The sequence below is a fragment of the Peromyscus eremicus genome, chromosome 2 (genome assembly GCF_949786415.1).
Source record: "Peromyscus eremicus chromosome 2, PerEre_H2_v1, whole genome shotgun sequence".
Taxonomy (NCBI): Eukaryota; Metazoa; Chordata; class Mammalia; order Rodentia; family Cricetidae; genus Peromyscus; species Peromyscus eremicus.
The window spans coordinates 143,164,477-143,191,411 of NC_081417.1; the positions used below are offsets into that span (position 1 = coordinate 143,164,477).

The 26,935-nt window shown below is 47.5% G+C and overlaps 2 protein-coding genes across 2 annotated transcripts; one reads left to right on the forward strand and one right to left on the reverse strand.

Annotated features, from left to right (window-relative positions):
- Positions 1-262: 262 nt before the first annotated feature.
- On the forward strand, positions 263-15,098 carry Taf12 (TATA-box binding protein associated factor 12). Its single transcript, XM_059256151.1, has 6 exons — positions 263-349; positions 7,674-7,925; positions 10,592-10,669; positions 11,311-11,425; positions 13,543-13,631; positions 14,431-15,098. Exons 1-6 carry the CDS (start codon positions 347-349, stop codon positions 14,464-14,466), a joined length of 573 nt encoding a protein of 190 aa, XP_059112134.1. The 5' UTR covers positions 263-346; the 3' UTR covers positions 14,467-15,098.
- Positions 15,099-25,318: 10,220 nt separating this feature from the next.
- Rab42 (RAB42, member RAS oncogene family) lies at positions 25,319-26,869 on the reverse strand. Its single transcript, XM_059256152.1, has 2 exons — positions 26,637-26,869; positions 25,319-26,006 (listed from the first exon to the last, which is right to left on the reverse strand). Exons 1-2 carry the CDS (start codon positions 26,867-26,869, stop codon positions 25,586-25,588), a joined length of 654 nt encoding a protein of 217 aa, XP_059112135.1. The 3' UTR covers positions 25,319-25,585.
- Positions 26,870-26,935: the final 66 nt, after the last annotated feature.

Sequence of the window (26,935 nt, forward strand, 5' to 3'; positions counted from 1 at the left end):
GGGCCGCGCAGTCGGACCGGCTGCTGAGACGAAAGCTTCACTGGGGCAGTCTCCGCATATCATGGGGAGATAGACGCTGCTGCCTGTGAGTCTTGGGCCCTGGCAGTTGAGGACGAAGAGCGGGAGGAGGGCGTCAGGACCCAGACCCACAGCGGGTCAGTGCTGGAAGAACTAGGTTGTGGAAGAGACGGGGCTGTGAGGAGCCAAGCTCTTGGGACGGGACTTGAGGGGTTCGGGCTCGCAGAAGCAGCGGCTGTTGGGGACTCGGGCTCTGAACGAGACTTAGGGAACGAGGACGTGTGTGAGTTCTGCAGCATCTGAGGGAAAGCCGTTTGAGAGGGACAGGATGGTGAGGATCGTACTTTTTAGGAGGCGAGGGTAGGGTCGAAACGGGGTTTGAAGACACGGGCTCCAGAGAGGTAAAAGTGGAGCAGCGAGAGGACTCGGGCTCCTAAGAGACAGAAGCGGGACAGCAAAGTCCCAGCTCCTAAGGATTCAGAAACAGGGCAGCAAAGACTTAGGAACCGGAGAGACAGAAGCGAGCAGAGAAGACTTGAATTTGGGAGGGAATAGAAACGGGCAGTGAGGACTGGGTCTACTTTGGGACGGAATCGGGGCTTTCGGACTAAGAGTTCCTGAAGGGACAGGGCTGTGAGGACCCGAGCTCTTAAAAGTGGAGGATCTAAGGGGTCGTGGTTGGGAAATCAGCCCCTAAGGGAAAGAGGTTTGAAAAGATTCAGCGATCTGTTCTCTGTACCGAGAGTGATAAAAGGTATATTCGGGGGAAGACTTCTTGGCGCTGCCTATTAGGCTTTTTGTAGTTAGGCTTTTCTTGTGGCAGATACTAGAAAACCCATATGAAACATCTTCGTTTTTCTTCTTCAATATTGTAAACTGGATGTGAAGTTGGAAACAGTTTGAATTCAGTTATATACTTGATAAGTGCCTTAAGTCCCATTCCATTCAGCCCTATTGGGCACAGATCCCTGTACCACAAGCAAACTGTCATAGATGGAAGGGCAGCAAAAAATCACTTTGAATTCTCTTAAAGGGAAGGAGGGTCCAAAAAAAGATTAGGGTCATGGTGAGCCAGTTCTTAGGTTATTCAGTACTCTTATATGTACAGCAATTAAGAGATGTTTGGTTCAAATTACTTGAATAAATGCTTTTAGAATCTCTACCCTCAGACTCCAATCTCTACCCTCAGACTCAGAAGGAGCATTTTTACGGATTCTAATACTTTGATTACTATTATGGCATCGACGTAAGATACAGTAAATGTCACAAGTGAGGAAGTGAGCGAACCTTTAAGCCAACCTTTAAGTGAAATGCATCTTATTTATTTTTCAGTAAGTTGTTGAGAAAGTCACAAATAAGTGTGGCCTGTATTTTTAGCAGGAACATTCTTAGAAGAGTGCCTTGGACCCAGCCCTTTCCCTTCATAATATCCGTGACTAAAACCTCCTCAGATGAATCAGGCACAACTTGAGCACTTGTTTTGTTTTCGAGTTTCTCTGTGTATTCCTGGCTGTCCTGGATCTCACTCTGTAGACCAGGCTGGCCTCGAACTCACAGACCTGCCTCTGCCTCCCGAGTGCTGGGATTAAAGATGTGCATCACGCCTAGCAATTGAAGCGCTTGCCAGTATTCCATCACTTCCTTATCACAGCTCCACATTAAGTATTGTTAGCTCTATTGTACATGTGAGTGTGTCCAAAGAGGTTAATTAAGAACTTTGCCTTAGCCGGGCGGTGGTGGCGCACGCCTTTAATCCCAGCACTCGGGAGGCAGAGCCAGGCGGATCTCTGTGAGTTCGAGGCCAGCCTGGGCTACCAAGTGAGTCCCAGGAAAGGCGCAAAGCTACACAGAGAAACCCTGTCTCGAAAAACCAAAAAAAAAAAAAAAAAAGAACTTTGCCTTAAACGGCATAGGACTGAGTGATTTAGCCCCAAATGTGCCTCTAAAACATCCTTGAACTTTTCTGAGTGGATTTCCTTCCATGTCTAGTTTGCATGTCAACAAAATAGAATAGGTATACAGAGCCTGCCATTGAATGAAAGAAAGCACGCCTCTCCTCCTTCGCTCCTCCTTCCCCAACCATTTAGCTCCCCCTAGCCTAGAAATTGCTCTGTAGACCAGGCTGGCCTCAAATTCAAGAGATCCACCTGCCTCTGCCTCCTGAGTGTTGGGGTTAAAGGCTGCACCACCACACCCAGCTTCCTCATCTCCTTCTTAACTCTTTTTAATGTCAAAGACTGTAACTTCTAAGAGACTTCTGTAGTGTAGTAGTTGAGATCTAATTCCTGTATTTTCACAGAAGCATAGACATTCAAGGTAGAAAAAAGAAAAGGAACATTTATAGACTCCGTACAATAGAGTAAGATGTATTTAATTTTTTAAAAATCAGGGCTACATGAGATTAACTTTCCAGTTAATTGCTAGCATAGCCAGGTGTCATGGTGCTTGCCTGCAATCCCATTGTTTTGGAGGTGGAGGCAGGAAGATCTGAGTTCAATGTCAACTTGAGACTGTGTCTCGAAAGAAAAAGTTAGTAGAGATATAAAGGTGATTGTCACTAAGGCTGATCCCTGAGACCTGCAAAGTAGAAGGAGTAAACCAACTCTTAGAATGATCCTCTGACCACATGTGCACAGACACAATAAATAAATAAATAAAGGAAAACAAGGTTTGGGTTTTTTGGTTTGTTGGTTGGTTTGTTTTGGTTTTTCCAGGCAGGGTTCCTCTGTGTAGCCCTGGCTGTCTTGGAACTCACAGAGATCCACTGCCTCTGCCTCCTAGTTGCTGAGACTAATGGCGTGAGCCATCATTGAGTGGTGGGTCTATTTTTTGTTTTTCTTTGTTTTGTTTTTTAAGAAAAAGAAAATTAGGTTAACATACTAAAGGTATTATTTTCTCAGTAGCTTAGCTGATACTTTTTTTTCCAAGACAGGGTTTCTCTGTTTTATCCTTGCTGTCTTGGAATTCACCAGGCAGCAATAGACCAGGCAGACTCAGAGATCTGCCTGCCTCTGCCTCCTGACTGCTGGGCTTAGGTACTATTATTTTTTTTAAGGCTTTCATTAGCATTGAGGAGACACACACCAGGCCCACAGAGAAAGACCCACAAAGTTGATTTGGGAAGTCAAAGCTCCTGGCACTATTTTTTTTTTTTAAGATTTACTTATATATTTATTTTTTCATTATTGGGAAGGGGTATTGAGACAAGGTATCTCCAAGTCCTGGCCTTCCTGGAACTCTGTGAAGACCAGGCTGGCCTCTAACTCAGAGATCCACCTGCTCCTGCCTCCTAAATGCTGGGAGTAAAGGAATACACCACCACACCTAGATGTTTATTTTTTTTTTAATGTGTATGAGTGTTCTGCCACAATATATGTTTATATATACATGTACCAGGTTCTGTAAGAGTTCTGAAAGGGCATTGGATCCTGGGCCCTGGGTTGTGAGCCACTGTATGGGTGCTTGGGACTGAATCCGGGTCCTGTGCAAGAGCAAGCGCCCCCCCAACCCACCCCCATCCCCCCATCCCCCGGTATTTTGAGACAGGGTGTCTCTGTGCAGCAACAAGTGCTCTTAACCACTGACTCATCTCTCCAGCTCCTGGTACTATTTTCAAACGCTTGCATAAAGTGATCAGAATTTATTTTTACCAAATTATGAGGGAAAGCAAGCCCATATCACCATCTTGTTAAGTATAATGGGGGGGGGGTTGTCTTTTTAAGATAAGATCTCTCTGTATAACTCAGGTTAGCCTCAAAGTTATATTCAATCTCTTTGCCTTAGTTTCCTGAATGCTGGGGCTACAGGTATGTACTACAATGCCCAGCTTATTAATTTAATAATAATAAGTAATTTAATTAGTGACAATTTTTTGATGAGTTGGCATTCGTGCCTGTATTTACAAAATAGTTCAATTTTATTTTCTTTTTTAATTATTTGAATTGTGTGGTGGGGGGTGGTGAGTGCAGGTGCCTCTAGAGACCAGAGGAGTCAGATCCCCCTGGTACTGGGAGTTTGGGTGGTTATGAATCACTGAGCCACCTCTCCAGCCCCCTGCAATCTTGTTTTCTGAGTCAGGGTCACTAGCCCAGTCTGGCCTCAAACTCTGTGTAGCCTAGGATGACTGAATTCCTGATCCTGTGCTGGGAATTACAGGCATATGCCACTATACCAAGTCTATGTGGTACTGGGTATCCAACCCAGGGCCTCACGTATGCTAGGCAAGCAGTCTACCAACCGATGCATTGCTAAGTCAACATCAGCAACTTGTGTTCTGCACTGTCCAACAGGTGTGGTAGAGAGAATACATTCTGAAATATTCACATACAGACTCCATTGTTGAAACTTGAAGGGACTTTAGAATTTGCACTGGGTCAGCTGCTAAAACAGGTGTAGAACCAGGGTCAAGGCTGGCACCTCGCTCACCTGACTTGATTTTCCCATGGTGCCCCCTACAAGACTCCTGCAGACTATTTGCTGTTATCATCTCCCCCCCCCCCCCTTTTTTTTTTAATCCCCTGAGACAGAGTTTTTCTGTGTAACAGCTCTGCCTGTCCTGGAACTCCATCTGTAGACCAGGCTGGCCTTGAACTCATAGAAATCTGCCTGCGTCTGCCTCCCAAGTGCCGGGATTAAAGGCACGTCAGGCCGGGCGGTGGTGGCGCACGCCTTTAATCCCAGCACTCGGGAGGCAGAGCCAGGCGGATCTCTGTGAGTTCGAGGCCAGCCTGGGCTACCAAGTGAGTTCCAGGAGAGGCGCAAAGCTACACAGAGAAACCCTGTCTCGAAAAACCAAAAAAAAAAAAAAGGCACGTCAGTGCTGTTACCATTTTTCAATTCATTCTTCCCTATATTATTTTCTTGGTCCTTTTGTTTTTACACTGCCTCATGTAGCCCAGGCTAGCCTTGACCTGACTATGTAGCTCAATATTACCTTGAACATCTTCCTGCCACTACCTCAAAAAAAAGTGCTGGGATTATAGACATTCATCCTCATGCCCAGATATTTATTTTTGTTCTTTGAGATGGAGTCTTACATTGTGGCCCAGGCTGCCCTCGAATAGCTGGGCCCAAGTGATGTTACTGCCTGCTTTTCCAAGTAGCTGGGATTGTAGCCATCTTCCTCTCTCCGTCCATCCCTGTGCGGAAGATCAAATCCATAGCCTCATACATACTAGGCAAAATATCCTACCCTGATTTAAATATCCAGTCTCTTCCTTAAAAACAAACAAACAAACAAAAATAAATAAAAAATCCTCAAAAACAACTCCCATCATTAGGGCCGGTGAGATGCCTCAGGATAAGTGCTTGCTGCATGCAGTGGTGGTGGTGCACGCCTTTAATCCAGCACTTGTCAGGCAGAAGCAAGTGAATCTCTGTGAGTTCAAGGCCAGCCTGGTCTACACAGCGAGTTCCAGGACAGGCTCCAAAGCTACACAGAGAAACCCTGTCTCAAAAAAAACAAATGAAAAAAATAAAACCAAAAACAAAACAACAACAACAACAAAAAAAGTGCTTGCTGCCGATCGTAACCTTATTTAAGTTTGACCAACATGGTGAATTGAGAGAATGAACTCCAAGTTGTCCTCAGACCTCGATATTCACTATGACACAACATAACAAAAGAAATAAATACAATAGAAAATTCTGTAGTTGTAAAAACAATTACAGAAGTCAGGCATGTGATATATTGTGTACCCCAATAAAGCTTATCTGGAGAATAAGAGGACAGAGCCAGCCACTAGATTAGACATAGAGGCCAGGCAGTGGTGGCACACACCTTTAATCCCAGAAAGTGATGACTGGGCAGAGAAAGGTATAGAAGGTGTGAGGAAACAGGAACTCACTCTCTTGAGACTGAGGATTTCCTAGAGGTAAGAAGGTGGCTGGCTTGTACTGTTTCTCTGATCTTTCAACTAAGCTTTATTGGGGTGCACAATATATCATCACACAGGCATGATGGTCCACATCTGTAATCTCAGCACTTGGAGTGGGGAGGGGTGAGGCAGGAGAATCACTCCAAATTCAAAGCCAATTTAGACTACTAGCAAGTGCTGAGCTAACCAAGGGTCTGTAACAAGACTCATCTCAGAAAAGAGCTCGGTCTGGTGGTGCTGGCCTGTAATGCCAGCATTTGGGAGTCTAAAGCAGGAAGATGGTCCATGAGTTCAGTTGTCCCATAGTAAATACCAGGGCAACCTGGGGTACATAATGAGACCCGATCTAAAAACAAACAACAATATCCAAAAATAAGAAATAAAACAGAAAGATGTTATAATACATGGGTAGCATATTGAGTTAATATCAAGATGGACAAAACTTTTTAATATACTAATTTTTGCTGCTGGATATGATGGAGCACACCTTTAATCCTAGCCCTTGGATCTCTGCAGCCTGGTCAATACATGCTGGTCAATAGAGTGAGTTCTGTCACCACCCAGCTGCAGACATGTTTTGAGTGCATTTGCTTGTGGGATGAGTAAAGGTAGAGAACAGGAGAGGCAGAGCTTTCTTTTTTTTTTTTCTTCTTGTTTTGTATTTTGGAGATGAGGTTTCTCTATATAGCACTTCTGACTGTCCTGGAACTCACTTTGTAGACCAGGGTGTCTTCAAACTCACAGAGATCCGTCTGCCTCTGCCGCCCAAGTGCTGAGGTTAAAGGCGTGCGCCACCACCGCCTGGTTTGCCACCCTGACTTGACAGTACTGTGCTGATGTAGTCCGAAGGTCAGGGCCTCACACTACTAGGCAAACTCTAGCACTGAGTTGCATCTTCAGCTGGATCCTGGTTGATGAAGTTGCCCCATACCACACAACTGGAATATTTCTGTAGCTAGGGTTGGTACTTGATGCTAGTTATTTGTTTACAGGTAGCTTTTGGAAATGGCTGCCTCTCATTACTCCGGGCTTACAGCTGTTGCTGATGTCATTAAAGATCTAGACACTCAGATAGCAGTAAGTAAACTGAGGCCACTGTGGGCAGAACTTGGTGAATGTGCTTCTGGTCTTGACACCACAGCCAGTGTTCACAGAGTCAGCCCCAGGGCTCTGAGATTTAGGACCCGCAGCTGCTTCAGGTGACAGTCTCAGCATGTCTTGGAGATTGCTAAAACATAAAGGGAAAAAAGCTTTTTATGGTAAAGCAGAGCTTTTAACAGTTGCTAAAAGTTGTGTTTATTGGGCAGAGCCCTACCTTGGACTAAAGCATGTTTTGAAATGCTTCAACATGTTTTGAAAATGAACTAATGGTTTTCTTAAGCTTTGTGACTGAGCTTTAAATATGTGATTGTGCTGTTTATTTGAATTTAACATTATTTCATACTTAAAAAATGATGCATGTAAGTACTTAGTGGTGTGTCTGCTTGTATGAATTCTTCAAAAATGTCTTGCTTATTCTAGCTTATTTTTGTAAATAAGATTCCTCGTTTCATTTCCTTTTTTTCCCTATTTCAATTTTGTGAAATATTTCATTTTGGAGACAAGATGGTTTCTAAAACCAAGTGAGAGCAATGAACGTTCTTCATTCCTTCCATTTTAATGTCAAATCAAGTAATCGCCCTCCTGGATGCACTGAAGACTCAATGACAGATCTCCTGTTCAAACACCATTACTGCAGGTGTCCTGGAATAATTCTGATGTCTCTGTTTCCCTCTCCAGTTGATTGGCCTTGGTCCTCACAGCTCCAAAAAGAAGCAGGATCTTGATAAACTCTATGAGCTGAAGTCCAAAGCTCGGCAGATTATGAACCAGTTTGGCCCCTCAGCCCTAATCAACCTCTCCAATTTCTCATCTATAAAACCAGAGCCAGCCAGCACCCCTCCACAAGGCTCCATGGCCAATAGCACCACTGTGGTAAAGATACCAGGCACTCCTGGGGCAGGTGGTCGTCTTAGCCCTGAAAACAATCAGGTACCTCTTAGCTTTCCTTCTCTATAGCCCTTCTCTCTCGTTTGGACCTGTAATCTGTACAGGGGTGGGCATAACAGGTGCTCTTCCTCTCTGTTGAAAAAGGTCTTTCCCAAGCCGGGCAGTGATGACCCATGAGTTTAATCCCAGCACTTGGGAGGCAGAGGTGGTCGGATCTCTGTAATTTTAAGCCAGTCTGGTCTACAGAGTGAGTTCTAGGATAGCCAAAGCTACACAGAGAAACCCTGTCTCAAAAAAACAAAACAAACAAACAAAAAAAATAGAATAAAATAAAGAAAAAGGTCCTTCCCCTCTGGAATAGCATTTTTATTGAATTGTCTACAATATCAATTTTTACTCTGTTATATATGACTCTGTGTGTGTGTGTGTGTGTGTGTGTGTGTGTGTGTGTGTGTGTGTATCCATATAAACACATGTAATAACAAACCTTCATAGGGCAGGTGGCTGGGGTTTTGGTCTTATTTTGTTGAGCTAGTGTTTTAGTATAGCCCAGGGTGACTGGGACTCAAAGATGTAGCCCCAGGCAGCGTCAAAGTCCTGGGCAGTCTTCTTGCCTCATCCTCCCAAAGGTTGGGATTACAGGCGTGCGCCACCACACTCAGCAGTGGCAGATATTTTATGAGTTATCTTTATAATACATGGGCTCCTTATTCCTAAAATAAGAGTGTTCAGTTGCCGGGCGGTGGTGGCGCACGCCTTTAATCCCAGCACTCGGGAGGCAGAGCCAGGCGGATCTCTGTGAGTTCGAGGCCAGCCTGGGCTACCAAGTGAGTCCCAGGAGAGGCGCAAAGCTACACAGAGAAACCCTGTCTCGAAAAACCAAAAAAAAAAAAAAAAGTGTTCAGTTGTTCCTTCTTGTAGTTTATCTTACTGCTGCCATTAATTTCTGCAGTGATTCTGAAATCTGTTCCCCTCTTTGTACCTATGACCCTGATCCCACCTTCCAGAGCAACAAGAAAAGAAATATAAAGCTGGGAGGCAGAGGCAGGCAGATCTGTGAGGCAGGCCAGCCTGGTCTACAGAGTGAGATCCAGGACAGCCAGGGCTGCACACGGAAACACTGTCTCGAAAAAAAACAAAAGAAAGACAAAAACGGAAAGAAGGCAAATCCTTTGCCTAGGATCTTGTAGCTGAGTAGGGTGGGTGAGGAGACATTCAAGGGAAGGACTAGCTGAGCTGCTTGTGGGAGGGTTGGCTGAGCAGACCCCAGTCTGGGTTGACTATGGAGGCCACCATAGAAGAGCAAGATGGCTCACACCTTCAGCAGGTCCTCATCCTCTGCTATAAAACATACTTCCATATATGTATGCTGTCAATTGTACACACACACACACACTCACTCACCCCTAAATAACTGTAAAGAGAAGCCATTAATTCAGCACTTGGGAGGCAGAGGCAACCTGGTCTACATAGTAAGTTCCAGGCCAGCCTGGTCTACATAGTGATGCTCTGTCTCACAAAAAGGGGTGGGAGGACACAAAAGCACAGATATTTGTTTCACTTTGTTTGTTGGGTATTGTGTTTTGCGTCCTTTGTTTTGTTTGTTTGTTTTTTTGAGACAGGGTTTCTCTGTGTAGCTTTGGAGCCTGGCTGGAACTCACTCTGTAGACCAGGCTGGCCTTGAACTCACCACTGCCCAGCAACCTTTTTCTCTTGTGTGGGGATGTTTCTCTGTGTAGCTCTGGCTGTCCTAGAACTCACTCTGTAGGCCTTGAACTCAGAATCTGCCTGCCTCTGTCTCCCAAGTGCTGGGATTAAAGGTGTGGCCCACCACACCTGTCTCAACCTGTTAGCTTTTTTTTTTTTTTTTTTAATTTTACATTTTTTTTTTTTTTTTAAAGATTTATTTATTTATTTTGTATACAGCATGTATGACCAGAAGAGGGCACCAGATCTCATTACAGATGGTTGTGAGCCACCATGTGGTTGCTGGGAATTGAACTCAGGACCTCTGGAAGAGCAGTCAGTGCTCTTAACCTCTGAGCCATCTCTCCAGCCCAATTTTACATTTTTTTAAAAAAAATTTATTATGTATACAGCATGTATGACTGCAGAACAGAAGAGGGCACCAGATCTCATTACAGATGGTTGTGAGCCACCATGTGGTTGCTGGGAATTGAACTCAGGACCTCTGGAAGAGCAGTCAGTGCTCTTAACTGCTGAGCCATCTCTCCAGCCCTCAACCTGTTAGCTTTTAAATCAGATATGGGCAGATTTACAAATCCGCACAGTGCCAGAGGACAGAAGAGCCGAAGAGGGGGCGTGGGTCCTTTTACCTGGGTGGACTAGGAGAACCATGACCTGAACATTTAGGAAGAAAAAAGGACATGTCGAAAGGCAGCAGATGGCAAGGGTACAGTGTATGGTGACCAGAGAATGCAAGCTGCTCTCTGCAGAGCAGGGAAGAAGAGTGAGAAAGATAAAACTGAATCAACTCTCTGGCAATTAGATGCTGACCTCAGCTCCAAACTCCTCTCCCCTTTTCCCTTCTGAACTGCCCCTGCCTCTTTCCCTTGAGTATACTTTGGCAGTTGTACCACCAGGTAGGGTTGTCTGGGAGCTAGAACTAAACTCAACAACTTGACAGCCTGTCTTTAGAGGGTAATGAGGTCAATACTTATGAAAACTCTTCCCCAAATCCACTTTAGGTATTGACCAAGAAGAAATTACAAGATTTAGTCAGAGAAGTGGATCCTAATGAGCAGCTGGATGAAGATGTGGAGGAGGTAAGGTAGATTTGGGTCCCAAAGATGATACAGCATGGTAGTTAAGAGTGGAGACTGTGGGGCTGGGGAGATGGCTCAGGGGTTAAGAGCACTGGTTGTCTTTTCAGAGAACCTGGGTTCAATTCCCAGCACCCACATGGCAGCTCGCAACTGTCTGTAACTCTAGCTTGAGGAGATCTGACACCTTCTAGCCTCCACAGGCACCAGGCAAAACATCCATACATATGAGAGAGAGAGAGAGAGAGAGAGAGAGAGAGAGAGAGAGAGAGAGAGAGAGAGAGAGTGTTAGTTTTAAGTAATAGATAAAAATAAAAAGACTTCAGGATTAGAACTTGACCCTGAAGGCTGAATCCCGTGTCTCCTGCTCTCTGGTTGCACAGCCATAAGCAGGTCTTCCTTTAAAGATTAGGGACAAAGCTGGGTGGTGGTGGCGCACACCTTTAATCCTAGCACTTGGGAGGCAGAGGCAGGCAGATCTCTGAGTTCAAGGCCAGCCTGGTCTATAGAGTGAGTTCCAGGACAGCCAGGGCTACACAGAGAAACCCTGTCTACTAAACATGTGATGCAGGAGCACACAGTTGTCCCAAAACAGGAGCCTGCCCTGCCAGTGGCATTGTTACTCTCCCCACTTCCCTCTCCAGATGTTGCTGCAGATCGCCGATGATTTCATCGAGAGCGTGGTGACAGCGGCCTGCCAGCTTGCTCGGCATCGCAAGTCTAGCACGCTAGAGGTGAAAGATGTCCAGCTGCATCTAGGTATGTGGTCTCATTTCTTCTCCTTGAAGTATCTCCATGACTAGTCTGTGAGGACTGTCAGGGCAGATGTCAGAGAAACCCTCATGCTTGGACCAGATCTTTAGGCCTAGGATTTACCATTCAGAAGCAGGGCCTAATATAAGAGAGGAAGCCTTTGTGGTAGGGGATGCCTCTGGACCACTTTATCCTTTCTGTTTGATTTCTGAGAGTCTGTCTCCCTATTCATAAAGTGAGGATCGAAATGTCTTCTCTGCAGGTAACTGTGAGAATTACATATTATGTTCATAAACTGGAAAAAATAGCACATTCTACAACTAAACATGAGTTAGTCCCATAATATTTATATGCATTAAATGTAACATATAATGATGCCAGGCGGTGGTGGTGCATGCCTGTTCCAGCACTCAGGAGGCAGAGCCAGGCAGATCTCTGTGAGTTCAAGGCCAGTCTGGTCTACAGAGTGAGATCCAGGACAGTGTGTGTGTGTGTGTGTGTGTGTGTGTGTGTGTGTGTGTATGTATGTGTATATATATATAATGATAACGTCACTAAATTTTTGTTTGGGGCCCAAGGAGATGGCTCAGTGGTTAGGAGCACTTGCTATGGATGAATGATGATCTGATTGGGTCCCCAGCACCCACATAATGCCTGTAATCTCAGCCCTATGGAGTCAGACAGACAGGAGGATGGCTGGGGCTTGCTGACTACCAGCCTTGCTAGAAAAGAATGTGTCTCAGGTTCAGTGACATTCGGTCTCGGAAGAAGGTGAAGAGTTATAAAGGAGGACACCAGATGTCCTCTGGCCCCCAGATACACAGGCCCCCAGTGTACACTTGTGCACACACATACATACATACATATGTAACACATACAACTTCAGTTTGTTTTAAGTAGTTGGTCTGTTCAGAGTAAGATAAATTTTATGAAATAAATCCTGTTTTCTGTTCTATGGGGACAGTAATGGAGTATAAAGGGCCATTTGTATACAGCTAGGGATAAACTAGGAACTAGATGGTTATTTACGCCTGTCATACTGTACTTAATGACTATTTTTTTATTTTAAAGTAATCTCATGTTGTTGCTAAATATGAAGATAGGGTAAAATTCATAAAGGAATAATAGTATCTGTGTAAATCCTTCTGAATGTGACTTTGTGTGTGTGTGTGTGTGTGTGTGTGTGTGTGCGCGCGCGCGCGCGCGCCCCCCCCCCCCCCCCCTTTTTCCGTTTTTAGGAAGGGTCTTACCTTGTAGCCCTGGCTGGCCTGGAGCTCACAGAGATCCACCTGCCTCTGCCTCCCTAGTGCTGGGACTAAAATCATGTGTAACCATGCCTGACTAAAAATAAAATCGATAAAAATGTAATAAAAAATTTAAAAACATAAGGAGTAAGATAACCGGTAGCAGTGTGGTGTCTTGGGCCCATAATTCCAGTACTTAAAGGCTAGCACAGGGCTGAGCTGTGGTGGTGCATGCCTTTAGTCCCAGCACTCAGGAGGCAGAGGCAGGCAGATCTCTGAGTTCCATGCCAGCCTGGCTACAGAATTCCAGGACAGCCAGGGCTACACAGATAAACCCTGTCTTGAACGCCCCCCCACCAAAAAAAAATGAATGCCCCTCCCAAAAAAAAAGAGGCTAGCACAGGCAGATCACTGTGAGTTCAGTTCTGGTCTAGGGTGCATATCAAACTTTGCCTCAAAAAAATAAAAAATAAATAAAAACAGATGCTAGAGAGATGGCTTGGTGGTTAAGAGCACTAGACACTGTTCCTGAGGACTCCGGTTGGGCTCCCAGAACCTACATGGTGGCTCCTAACCATCTTCAACTCCAGCACCCCCTTCTGGCCTCCTTGTATACAAGCTTGCACATGGTACACATACATACATGCAGGCAAAACACTTATGCACATAAAATAAATAAATCTTAATAAATAAAGTTTTAAAAATTTAACATTGAAAGGGTTCATGGACTTGGGGGATATAGCTCAGTGGTAGAGGGTTTGCCCAGTGTGCACTAAGCCCAGTAAGGAAACCTTGCAGAAGCTATGTGCTGTCCAGTGGGTGCCTGCAGCCGCACTCCTTCTAGCTGCAGCCTCTGCTCTGCTCCTGTCTTCCTTGCAGAGCGCCAGTGGAACATGTGGATCCCAGGATTTGGCTCTGAGGAAATCCGACCCTACAAAAAAGCTTGCACCACAGAAGCTCACAAACAGGTGAGAAACCCGGGACAGCCAGGGCCGGTCCCTAGACCTGCACCTGGGAGGGGGACACACAGCTGTGGTCCAGGAGTCTCAGTCCGTGTGCAGTCGGCTTCCCTGCACCAGAGGTCAGAGGCAGCACAGTGATAGCTCCCCAGGTGATCGGCTGCTACATGGGGGCTTTCAGTTTTCCTCTCAGCCCTGACAGGTTTCCAGGGCTTCTGTGGGCGTGCCCACCTGCTCCCACACCTTAGTGAAAGCCAGTTTGAATACCATACACCACCAGGTCAGAGAAAGAAGTATGCCAGGTTTGTGCTGAGAGGTACCCAGACTGTTCTGCCCGATATTTTCTGGGTTGTGTCCCGTGTTAGCAGCTGTCCTCTGCCCTTCTTGACATAATTTCTCATAGAGAACCAGAGAACCCGGGATCCCTTGTCTTTAGTTCAGCCGGGGCACTGGCCTCATCTTGACAAGCATGGCATCCTCTCTGTTGTAGTCTAACTGGCTGCCCTGATTTCTATGGTTGTGCATGCCTGTTATCTCAGCCCTATGGAGTCAGATCTCTGAGTTCCAAGCCAGCCTGGTCTGCAGAATTCGCCTTATTCCAGGGAAAGGGAGCTCCATGTGAATATGGCAAGTGCAGCTGGCCAGTGCGGTCTCTCAGTCTGTGAAATGGGCCCAGTGGCCTCTGTGACTGTCTCAACCCTGCATGCTACTCCTGTGATGCAGACCATGCTACTTTCGAGCAGTATATGGATATTCCAGAAATCTCTTGACTCAGAGCCTGTTAACTGTTATTTCTCTCCCCTTTCAGAGAATGGCATTGATCCGGAAAACAACCAAGAAATAACACAGGGGACAGTCAGGGAATGGACGACATGTATTTGGAGATACTTGAGCTGAGACCTCAGCCATCTCATCCTTGGATTTTTTTTTTTAAATGCTTTACAGAGAAGCATATATTTTTTATTAACAGTGCAGCAATATCTATAATGACTGAGAAGATCTGCCAAAAGAATAAAGCCTCCTACCCCACCTTCTGGTCCCTTTCCCTGCCATCTCAAAGGAGGAGACTTGCCCTGTGGTTTATCTTATAAACGACTGACTGTAGGCAGAGTGGTGTGGTCATGTTGGTGAGACAGTGTTAGCAGGTTTGTAGAGGGTCTGTCGCCTCCTCCTCTGTCCCCGTACTTTGTAATGTCAGTGTTTCTATGAATATGAACTTGATTTGCTTTTCCAGAATAAAGAACTTATTAATTGAAGACATAGGTGCCTAGCTGAGAGCCTTTGAAATGCCAGGGAGGACCAGCAAGGCCGGAGCGCTGCCGTCAGCAGGTGGTAGCACAGGCACCATCTTACAGTTAACCGGGTTTTCAGTTTTACTCCAAAGGAACGAACCAGCAGTCGAGCTGGAGTTCAGTTTCTCTGCCACAGGACGGGGTGAACTAGCCCCCAAATAAACAAGCATCCTAGTTCTGATAATGTCAGTGTCCCTGGGACTTCTTTTTTTTGGTGTTTTGAGGCAGGCTGTTGTGTAGCCCAGGCTGGTTTCAAACTTGATGTATTGCTGAGGCTATCCTTGAACTTGCCCTCCAGCCTCCACCCCTCAGTGTGCTGAGATTACAGGTGTGCATCATCACACCTGGCTTTCTAGAGCCCTTTGGGACCTCTTCTGGAACTTCATGAAAGATCATATTCATCCTTGGCACTGAGGAAGGATGTGAATAGCTTTGGGGAAAGTCTTGTTGCTGGGATTCTGTCATCAGAGGAAAGCAGGCCTATCTAGACCACAGAGTGTTCCTCCAAGGCATCATCCTGATCCATGCCCAGCACAGTCCTTATGGACTGTGAAGGGTCCATGGGCTCCGGGGAGGATGGCTGCCCTTCTGCCCAGGGGCCACAGCACAGGCACATCAGCCTTTGGTCCCTGCTTTGGTCCTCTTCCTCCTGAGGCTTGGTCCAAGATGGACGGAGTTTGTAGATCTCCTGGGTGAGCAGCTCGAAGGCCATGCTGGTGTTGCTGTTGGTCTTGGCTGAGGTTTCAACCTGGAAAGTCTGCAAGAGGCCGGCCAGCTTCTTCACTGGTCACACCTGACCCGGAGCTCACCCTCTGGCCTAGCACCAGGAGGAGGATCTTGGAGGGTTTTACCTTTCTCCAGAGCCTGCTGCCCCCAGAGATGCTCTCAAAGGATGCTCTGTCAGTGACATCAAACAGCAGAAAGCTCCCACTTTGTCCTAATAGGAACTGGTCACTGACTCCAGCAGCCAAGAAGGAATCTGGAATGACTCTTGAGATCTCTGTCGGGACAGAAAGGGACAAGGGGATTGGGGAAGTACAATGGACACAAGTGAGGTACTCACAAGATGTCAGTTCTTGATCAGCTGTGTGACAGGTAGGTGGCTTCTTCTGTCTCAGTGTTACTGTCCTGTCAGCACGTTGGAGGGCTGTTCATGTCTCTATAGGCTGTGCCTGTGCCTCCACTAGGCAAGAGCCACAATAATGAATTAAAACAAGCCAGGTGTGCCGCTATCAGAGAAAGGCAAGTTCGAGAAAGGCTAGGGTCACAGCTGGAGGACGAGAGAGTCTCACAGGTTCCCAGAGTGGTCTTTGTCCAGAAGTGATAGGAGCCATTGAAGCATTTTATACAGTAATGGAATGTACAAAGGCCCAGTGCTCTCCAGAAGGCAGTGTACCTGGAGCTAGGGATGTAGTTCAGTGGTAGAGCCCACGCTTAATATAGCAAGGTCCTGGTTTCCATCCCAGAAATTAAAAAATAAAAAGAATGTGTCAAGATGGGAATCACACAAGGTGCAAGGTCAGAGAGAGTACGTACAGATGGAAGAAAGGGGGCATGGAGTGGGCACAGACTCAGTGTGTGGCTTCATCCTGCTCTCCCAGGCATCTGGAGTCCTTGCTTCAGTGTAGAGCAGGCTGCTCTTGACTTCTACCACATTCACTTGAAAGACTGCAGTAGACAAGACGATATGGCCCGTTCTGCCTCCCTGGTACTGTTGCAGTGTGAACAAGGCGTGGAGGGAGCATTGTCTTCTAAGTACGGCATGGTTGATACCACCTGTGTATACACGCATGTTTGTGTGTCTGTGGAGGCCGAAGAAAAACCTCGGGTGTCATCCTCCGGTGTGCCATCGCCCCACTGTAAGACTGGGTCTCTCCGTGGACTTGAACTCACCAATTAGGCTAGAGCGGCTGGCCAGTGAGCCCCGGGGAGTCTCCTGTCTGTCCCTCCCCAGCGCTGGGATTACAAGGGTGTACCACCACATCCAGCATTGATACAGGCTCTGGGCGTCCAGCTCAGGTCCTCCTGCCTTCCCGACGAGCACTGAGCTCTCTCTCCAGCCCTGGTTGCCAGCTTGATTGTTTAGTTGTTATCTTGACAAAAAAACAAAAACAAAACAGGTTTATTGTCTACACTGTCTACACTGCCAGGGCAGCAGGCTGGGTGATAAGTAGCGTACCTAGTACCTTTTGAGACAGGCTCTCCTATAGCCCAGGTTGCTAACTGAATTTGGTATATGGCTAAGGATCCAGCTGCCTCCCTCTCCCAAGGGCTGGGGTTACAGGTGTGCACTATCAGCCTGGCAGGCTGTCACCAGCGTCCTCAGAGCAGCTGTGACTGTCTACAAGTGCGGCTCATAAGACCCCGTCTGTTAATGTTCCCTCATAGAGGGAAGGACTGAGGAGAGTCAATGGACCTTCAGCTAGGGTTCTAACCTGCCTCCCAGCAAGCTGCATGTAATTCCGCCCCAGCTACATGTGGTCTCGGGGGAGAATACAGAGTGTGGAAGGCCAGCTGAAGGGGAACGCCATCCCTGTTGCTTTGGAGAGATTGTCACCATGTTGGGGTGGGACTTTTCAGTGATGCAGCTGTTTGGAGGTTACCCATGCTCCTCTAAGTAAGCCCAATAAAGTCACTGGTTCACCAAGATAGACCTGGTGAAACTGTTTCTGTTCTCGGTGAATAGACATCAGGGAAAATGTCTGCAACCGAAGGGAAGTGGGGCAACGCACCCTTGGCTCTCTAGAAGAAGGTTGTGGAATGTCAGTGTCAAGCATTCCCCTGAAAGGACTAACGGGAACCAGAAGCTGGGCGTCTCGGTGGAGCAGGTGTAGCCATCCAAAGGAACAAGGTGTTTCTCAAAAGGTATTTGAGGCCTGGCCAGATGGCTCAGTGACTAGTGTTTGCCATGCAAGCCTGTCCACCTAAGTTCAATCCGTAGAGCTGTAAAGGTGGAGGGAGAGAAACAGGCAGACAGTAATAGAAATATTTAAAAAACGGTACATGTGTGGGTCTTTGACTGAAGGTCTGTGCACCTTGTGTATGCCGTGTCCATGGAGGACAGAAGAGACCATCAGATCCCCTGGAACTAGAGTTAGAGATGGCTGTGAGCTGCTGTGTGGGTGCTGGGAATTGAATTTAGGTCCTCTGGAAGAGCTTGTTGTCTGTCCAGCCCCAAATAAATAATTTTGCTTTTATTTGATTGAAACAGGGTCTCACTATGCAGCCCTGGCTGTCCTGGAACTCACTATGTAGACCAGGCTACCCTTGAATTTGAAAAGAACCTATCAGCTCCTTCCTCCCAAGTGCTGGGATTTAAGACATGCACCAAGATGCTTGGCCTAAATAAATAAATTTTAAAAGGCGTTTAGAATATCTTGCCAAAAATATTCGATGAAGAATCACCTATATTGAAGACTCTTCTGTGGAACTGGCTTTGTTCATGGCTGCTAGTGGCAAATTATTTGTAGATGAACCAGGATGAGGAGTTTGATTGAGGCTATTTTGTGTGACATTTCTTGTTAGATTTTTGTTGCTCTATTTTAGTTGATTATTTATTTACTTGTTTATTTGCAGTGTTATAAATCAAACTCTGAGTCTTTGTTCACGTTAAATGAGTGGTAGGCCACTGAGACACACCCCAAACACTGGTCTTTGAGAAAGAGTCTCCCTCTGGAGCCCAAACTAGCCTCAAACTCAAGATCTTCCTGTCTCAGTCTACTGAACAGCTGAAATTACAGATACACGTCACCATGCCTGCTTGTTTGGTTGAGTTGCTGGATAAAACTTGCCCCTCCCACACACACCCAAAAAATAAACCTAAGAGATTCTGTTATTCAAGATTGGTCTACAGGGACTGGAAAGATGGCTAGAAGGCCCTGGCTTGATTCCCAGCTCCCACATGGCAGCTCACAACTCTGTAACTCCAGTCTGATACCTTCTCCTGGCCTCCTTGGTACACATGCGCATGGTACACAGACAGACATACAAGCAGACATTCACACACATAAATAAATGAAGACACGGTGCATATGCATTTAATCCCAGTGCTCAGGAGGCAGAGGCAGGGGGATATTTGTGAGTTCAAGACCAGCCTGGTCTACAGAGTGAGTTCCCGGACAGCCATGGCTACACACAAAGAAACCCTGTCTTGAAAAACCGGGGAAAAAAAAAAAAAAAAAAAGAATAGCCTGGTCTACATAGCAAGCTCAAGGCTACACAATGAGACCCTGTCTCAAAAATAAACAAATAAATAAAAAAGCAGGTATGTTGGTGCACGCCTTTAATCCCGCCACTGGGGAGGTAAGGTAGAGATAGGTGGTTCCTGTGAGTTTGAGGCTAGCCTGGTCTACAAAGTGAGTTCCAGGTCAGCTAGGGCTACACAGAGAAACCCTGTCCTCAAATGAAATAATAAAATTTTTTTAAAAGACTGTCATGTTGATTAGGTGTAATGGTACACGCCTTTAATCCCAGCATTCAGGAGGCAGAGGCCAGTGGATCTCTGTGAGTTCAAGGCCAGCCTGGTCTACATAGTGAGTTCCAGAATACCCAGTGCTATATAGAGAGACACTCTCTCAAAAACACAAAAAAGAACAAAACAAAAAAAGATTGACATGTTAAGTAGGAGTCTGTGACCCACTGCCCAGACAGCCAGAAGCCAGTGAAGTTTTAGGCCTGGAAAGCATTGCCTGGGGTTCTGGGGTGTAGACTGGAGTTGAAAACAGACAGAAAAGGAATGACTGTGATGTTCCCAGTAGCTGTTTGGACTAAAGATAAAGGAGAAACCCTTGAAGGAGTCTTCAGAGGAAGAATTCACTAAAAAGCAGTGTGTGTGTGTGTGTGTGTGTGTGTGTGTGTGTGTGTGTGTATGGCTGCCTGGAACAACAGTATAAGTACTGAAGACAGAACCACCTCGGACTAGGAAGCCATCATGAAGAGGCTCCCTGTGCCTGTTTGGGGTGGGCCAGGAAAAGGAGGGAAGAACTGAAATAAGGTCTTAGTGGAGTTAGGAAAGACGAGGCCCCCATAGCCAGGTATGTGTCTCTAAGTTCAGCACTCAGGAGACAGAGGCAGTTCTGTTCTCCTTGAGTTCTGTTCCAGGGCTACTTAGTGAGCTCTTGTCTCAAAAAATAACGACTGGGAATGTAACTCAGTTGGTAGAGTGCTTGCCTAGCATACCCCAGGCCTTGGGTTTGATCCCTCCTGTACTACATAGACTAGGTAGCGTGGTACATGCCTGTGATCCCAGCAGTTGGGAACTTGTGGTAGAAGCATTGGGAGTTTAAGGTCACCTTTACCAGGACTTTTAAACTTAAAACCAGCCTCTGATACATGAAATCCTGTCCAAAGAGGAGCAGGAGGAAGAAAATAAAGACAAAGGAGAGAAATAGGAAGATGGTGGGAGGAAGTCATGGAGAATAAGACCACCCCTCTAGGTCTGGAGGTGGAGCATGTGCACAAGGACCCGGGGAAGCAGAAGAAAAAGACTTTTGGGGGATGTGGACGTAGCATCCTAGGGAAGACCTAGGCACCCTGAAGCCCTCTAGAGGAGGCACAGCCCACGTGGTGGAGAGAGAGAGCTGCAGTTTTCAGGGCTCCATCATCTTCCAGTGCAGGCACACACCCACCAGGGCCACTGGGAGTCTCTAAGATCGCCTCACATCACTACAGCTGGGGGAGGGCGGGGGGGGGGGGCATGGAGCGGGAGGCAGAGCCTTGATGTATGAGGTAGAACACACCTCGGGTCTGGGTACAGGACTGTGGAACTGGCCTGCATTCACCAATTCAGCCATGACTGGCCATGATAGAGGAGTCTTTGTCTATACAATAGTCAGGACTTCTGGACTTGGAAAGGTTGCTGTGTTGTTATGGCTAAGTTCCTAGCCATAGAAGGTCCATGGGTGTGAGGCCACACTGTGGGAAGAGGTCACATACCATGTCAGTTTCAAAACAGCCCTGCGAGACCAAAATTGTTGGTATTCCCATTTTGCAGCTGGAAGCCGGGCTGAGGGACACTTCGGGGAGACACTGGGCACAATGCATCATCTTTTTTTCTGAGTGGGCCAGGCCTGGGTGGCAGGGGATTTCCAGACTTCTTCGTCTCCCAACCCTAACTAGAAGTTTGTTTGTTTGTTTTGAGATCCTTCTCACTATGTAGCTGAGGTTGGCCTGGAATTCATAAGCTTTCTGTCTCAGCTTCTGCGTGTTACCTACTCCGAGCCAATCTGAGTGACTATGACAAGCAACAGCTGATTCAAGTTACCCTAAATGACCTTTTCCATTGTGGAAGAGATAACCAGGCATGGTGGTACATGCCTGTCATCCTAGCACTTTGGGAGGTGGAGGCAGGAGGATCAGGAGTTCCAGGTCATCCTGCTTGGTTACACAGAGGCCAGTCTATGCTACATGAAACTGTCTCAAAAACAAGCAAACAAACATTGCCTAAGACTTTATGAATGTCTATAATCACAGAACAAAAGAAATGGTAAACCCATTTACCAATGACAAACACAAGGGCATTGGATAGGCTGCAGCCAAATGGAGAAATCCCTACAGGGTTCAGATACTTTTTATGTTTTGTGTTTAGTGGTGTTTGTTTGGTTTTTCAAGACAGGATCTCTCCCTGTAGCCTTAGCTGTCCTGGAACTTGCTCTGTAGACCAGGCTGGCCTCGAACTTAGACATCTGCCTGCCTCTGTCTCCCAAGTGCTGGGATTAAGGGCTTGCACCACCAGGCCCAGCCTTTTTTTTTTTTCGAGACACGGTTTCTCTGTGTAGCTTTGTGCCTTTCCTGGATCTCGCTCTGTAGCCAAGGCTGGCCTCAAACTCACAGAGATCCGCCTGCCTCTGCCTCCCAAGTGCTGGGATTAAAGGTGTGTGCCACCACCGCCCGGCTATGTTTTGTTTTTTAAGAGAATTTTGCTACATAACCCTGGCTGGCCTGGGAACTGTGGTCTCAAACTGGCAGTGGTTCCTCTGCTGGGATCAGAGGCATCAGCCTAGGCTCAGATGTTACCTTACAGCATTTTCAGTCTTGGGGCTGGTGGGAGCTAGAGAGCTGATAGGCTCACATCCTGATACATTCTGAGGAGTAATCGAGAATGTTAGACCGCTTGATCAAGGTGGCACAAGCTAAGGCCAACCTGGGCTACACAGTGAGTGTCACATTAATTGCTGCACTCCAGAGGCAGATGAAAGAAAATCATGGAGAGTTAGGGACTAATCTGGTTACATAGCACTTTCCAGGCCAGCCACAAATCTTGCCTAAAACAAACTAAAACCAAAAGAAAACAACAAAATAAATCCCAAACCGGCAGACAAAAAGAAAACAAAAAAAGAGAAGGGGGTCGCTAGCCCTAAGTGCTTACACTCTGCTCATGCCTGCTGCCACAGTTACATCCCTGAAGATGCCTCCGGAGTTCCGACAACACTCAACATCAGTACCACCTCTGCTAGGAAGCCTCCCCAGTCGCCCTTGGCCGGTCAGGCCTGCAGATTCCCTTGCACGTCAGAACCTAATGCAACAGCCTCAGCTGGAGAGGATCATGCAGATGTTTGTCTGGGGCCAGTCTCCACCTCTAGGGACAAAGCAGAAGGAAGTAGGGGCCAGGCGGAGGAAGAACCTGGCCCTCATCACAATAATGTCTTCCATGAGGCCACAGAGCGAGAAAGCTGGGTTTGATCTTCACACTTGCCCAGAGCTGAGGTAAGAGAATGAGGTCGTTTCTTCATTTGCTTGGTCTGCTAGTCTGGCCTAAACTTTCTTTTTTCTTTTTCTTTTTCTTTCTTTTTTTTTTTTTTCCTTTCGAGACAGGGTTTCTCTGTGAGGCCCTGTCCTGCAACTCGCTCTGTAGACCAGGCTGGCCTCGAACTCACAGAGATCCACCTGCCTCTGCCTCCTGAGTACTGGGATTAAAGGCATTGCGCTATCATGCTTGGTTAGGCCTCAAATTTTCAAACTCGATATGTAGCTGAGGATGACCTTGAACTTTTGATCCTCCAGTCTCTGCCTGTGTGCTTTGATATGCATGATGAAGGTATGTGCCACTGTGCCTAGTTTCATAAAGGTTTTTTTTTTTTTTTTGGTTTTTCGAGACAGGGTTTCTCTGTGTAGCTTTGCGCCTTTCCTGGAACTCACTTTGTAACCTAGGCTGGCCTCGAACTCACAGAGATCCGCCTGGCTCTGCCTCCCGAGTGCTGGGATTAAAGGCGTGCGCCACCACCGCCCGGCTTTGTTTTTTTTTTTAAACTTAGGTTTATTTAATTTTATGTTTTTTTTAAATAATACAAATAAAAAAGTGTGGTAGTTCACTCCTTTTTTAAAAAATTCATTTATTGATGGGCAGTGGTGCCTCACTCCTTTAGTCCCAGCACTTGGGAGGCAGAGGCAGGCAGCCTATCTCTGTGAGTTCGAGACCGGCCTGGCCTACAGAGCTAGTTCTAGTTCACACAAAGGAACAAGAAAAAAAGTATAAAAAATTTAATTTGTTTGTATATGTATGGTAATGGTGGTACATGCTTTTAATCTCAGCACTTGGGAGACAGAGGCAGGTGGATCTTTGAGTTTGAGGCCAGCCTGGTCTACAGAGTGAGTTCCAGGTCAGCCAGGGCTACACAGAGAAACCCTGTCTCAAAAAAAAAAAAAAAAAAAAGGTGTATGTATGGGTGTTTTGCCTGCATGTATGTCTGCACCACTACCTGCTTGGTGCCTTCAGAGGCCAGACGAGGGCATTGAATCCCCTGGGACTGGAGTTAGACTATTGTGAGCTGCCATATGGGTGGTGAGAATTGACTCTGGTCGACTGGAAGAGCAGCTGGTGCTCTCAACCCTGGGCAGTCTCTCCAGCCCTCTGTAGGAACGTGTTGCTAGCATGTGTGTAGTGTACCGTGTACATACCTGGTGTCCTGGGAGGCTAGACAAACGTGTATCAGGTCCCCTGGAACTCGAGTTGTGGATGGTTATGACCCACCGGGTAGGTGCTGAGAGCTGAACTATTATTCTCCAACAGTAACTAATGCTCTGAACTCCTAAGCCATCTCTCCAGCCCCTGCCCTGCCACCTTTGTATTGCTGTTTGTTTTGTTTTGTTTTGATGGAGTCTCACTGTGTAGCTCAGCTCAGGCTGGCCTGGAACATACTATGTACATCAGACTGGCCTTGAACTCTTTTTTTTTTTTTTTTTTTTTTTTTTGGTGTTTTTCCAGACAGGGTTTCTCTGTGTAGCTTTGGAGCCTGTCCTGGAACTTGCTCTGTAGCCCAGGCTGGCCTCGAACTCACAGAGATCCACCTGCCTCTGCCTCCCGAGTGCTGGGATTAAAGGTGTGTGCCACCAATGCCCGGCTGGCCTTGAACTCAGAGTTCCACTTACTTTTGCCTCCTCAGTGCTCAGATTAAAGCCACGGGCTTCTATGCCTTGAGGAAGGCAAGTTCTTTAATATCATCCTCATAGACGAGATATTGGGTATGGGTGGTCCTGAGGATGGCCAGGTTCCAGGCAGTGTCGTAGGCCAAAGTCCATCATCCGAGACCCTAGTGGCTCTCCTCATTGTCTACCATGTGTCCAACAAATCTGTAGCTCATTCATGGATTCATGGTCAACTCCAAAATTTAACTCTAGTCACTGAGCTTGGGGTGGGAACCACGAGAAGCAGCATGTGCTGAGGCCAGATTCATGCTACTCTCAGGGCTGGGGAAGCGCTAAGCAAGCTTGTGCTGGAATTCCCCAGGCTACTTCACCAGCAAAGCAGTGGACACATGCTGGGCAGCTGTCTTCCAGGCCAGGAATGCTGCCAGAAATGACCACTTGAAGCCAAGAAAGGGACCCAGAAGCATGATATCAGCTGTCAGTGAGGCAGGCTCTGAGTGAGCAAGCCGGTCCCTTATTTATTGCCCCCCCCCCCCCCCACGGAGCTGAGGACCAAACCCAGGGCCTTGCGCTTGCTAGGCAAGTGCTCTACCACTGAGCTAAATCCCCAACCCCCAAAAAAGAATTTTTTAAAAATGTTTTTATTCTTGGTTTTTGCAATAGTCTCATGTTGCCCAGACTGACCTTGAACTCTCTGAAGCTGAGACTGTCATTGAACTCATGATCCTGCCTCTGCCTTCCAAGTTTGGGGATTCAGGCATTTGTGTGAATCTCATGGAGAGGGAAACTTAGGCTAGATGGCATTAAGTTGCAAACCTGCTCTTAGATTTTTTTCTAAAAAGGGGTTGTGGCCGGGCGGTGGTGGCGCACGCCTTTAATCCCAGCACTCGGAAGGCAGAGCCAGGCGGATCTCTGTGAGTTCGAGGCCGTCCTGGGCTACTACCAAGTGAGTTTCAGGAAAGGCGCAAAGCTACACAGAGAAACCCTGTCTTGAAAAACCAAAAAAAAAAAAAAAAAAAAAAAAAAAGGGTTGTGCTGAGAACTAGAAACCTAGCAGAGGTCCTGGCCTAGTGGGACACTTCTGTAATCTCAATCACTCGAGAGGCTGAGCTTCAAGACTAGCCTGGACAACTCAGCAAGATCCATTCTGAAAATATGAAAGATAAAAGGGCTGAGGGTGTCTGTAGATAGCCAAGCAAAAAATGCTAAGAATTAGAAGGCAGAAACATGTCAGGAGACAGTCTTTTTGTCCTCCTGTCTCGCTGGGGAGTCTGAGGCTGGCACCATTTAACCCTTCCTGTCCCAGAGTCAACACTGGCATGGGCCTGAGTCCTGCTTTCTGCTGGGGCGTCTGGGGTTTGGGGCTCTGTGGAGGAGCCGGATACCTGCCCAGTCCTCTTCCAGCTTGATGTCCCCCTGCCGCAGGGCCTGCTCGATGGCAGTGGTGACAGTGTCAAAGGCCAGGTCCACATTGCAGTTACTTTTGGCTGAGGTCTCCACGAAGGCCATGCCCATGGAAGCAGCCAGCTCCTCTGCCTCCTGGGTGGAGACGCATCGGGTGCTCAGGTCGCACTTGTGGCCAATCAGTAAGAAGATCACTTTGCCAGGGCACTGAGAGGAAAGGACCTCCTGGTGCCAGGCTTGGATGTGTTCAAAGGACTCTCTGTTCGTCACATCAAAGACCAACAGAACGCCCACCATGTTCCGGTAGAAGGATCTGGTGATGCACCTGGTGGGGGCGGGGGACGACAGTGTAAATCAGGGGAGTCTCGATGCCTTTAGACAGCCTCAGAGGGCCCCAAGATCCACAGGCTTCCTACTCCATTTCAGCACACTACATTCAACTCAGCGTCTCACGTGGCCCATGCTGGCCTCAAATCCCTGCCCTCCTGCCTTCACACCTCCTAATTGCGAAGATTACAGGAGGTGTGGGGGAAAGGGAACAGTCCCCTCTTCCTACCCATCCTGTGTCTGAGTCCCTGGCTGGCAGCTCCTAACCATGGCTCCACACCAGTCTTGCTTTCTTCCCATCCCCTTGAGCTGTCTTTGCACCCAGGTCATTCATCTCTCTGGGAAGTTCAATGTCTCAGTGCAAATCCCCCTATGCTGACATTTCCTTTAGGGCTGATTAAGGGCTTTGGGTCGGCGGGGGTGGGGGGGGGGGTGGGGTGCGGGGGGGGGGCATGTGGCTCAGAGACGGCACATGCTGGCGTTGGGAAGCTTTGTAGGATGAATGACTGAGTAGGAAGGGGTTGGTAGGGTAGGGACCACGGATCCCCGGCTTGAGCCCCTGTAGTTGGCACCTGCGGGCGTGGGTCCCCCCAGGTGTCTGGCATTGATCCCCCCTTTCCCGACGCACCTGAAGCGCTCGTGACCCGCGGTGTCCCAGAGCTGCAGCTTGACCCGCAGCCCAGCGGGCAGCTGCAGAGCGCGGCTGTAGAACTCCACGCCCACAGTGGGCTCGGGCTCGGCCTCCGCCGCCGCCCCGCGAGCGCCCGCCACGTAGCACCGCAACAGTGACGTCTTGCCCACCGCCGCGTCCCCGAGCAGAGCGATTCGGAACTGGTAGCTGCGGTCCGCCGCCGCCTCCATGGGATCTGGGCTCAGGCCGGCCGATCTCGGACCGTTTCTGTGCGGCCCCGCCCATCCTGTGGGGCC

What these genes read in the sequence shown, in the direction of transcription:
- Taf12 (XM_059256151.1), top strand. An exon ending in TTAGCCCTGAAAACAATCAG is followed by an intron (nt 7,926 to 10,591) that starts GTACCTCTTAGC and finishes AATCCACTTTAG; the next exon opens with GTATTGACCAAGAAGAAATT. An exon ending in CCACAGAAGCTCACAAACAG is followed by an intron (nt 13,632 to 14,430) that starts GTGAGAAACCCG and finishes CTCCCCTTTCAG; the next exon opens with AGAATGGCATTGATCCGGAA.
- Rab42 (XM_059256152.1), bottom strand. Translation starts at nt 26,869, where the DNA reads ATGGAGGCGGCGGCGGACCGCAGCTACCAGTTCCGAATCGCTCTGCTC. An exon ending in GCGGGTCACGAGCGCTTCAG is followed by an intron (nt 26,007 to 26,636) that starts GTGCGTCGGGAA and finishes CGCCCCCACCAG; the next exon opens with GTGCATCACCAGATCCTTCT.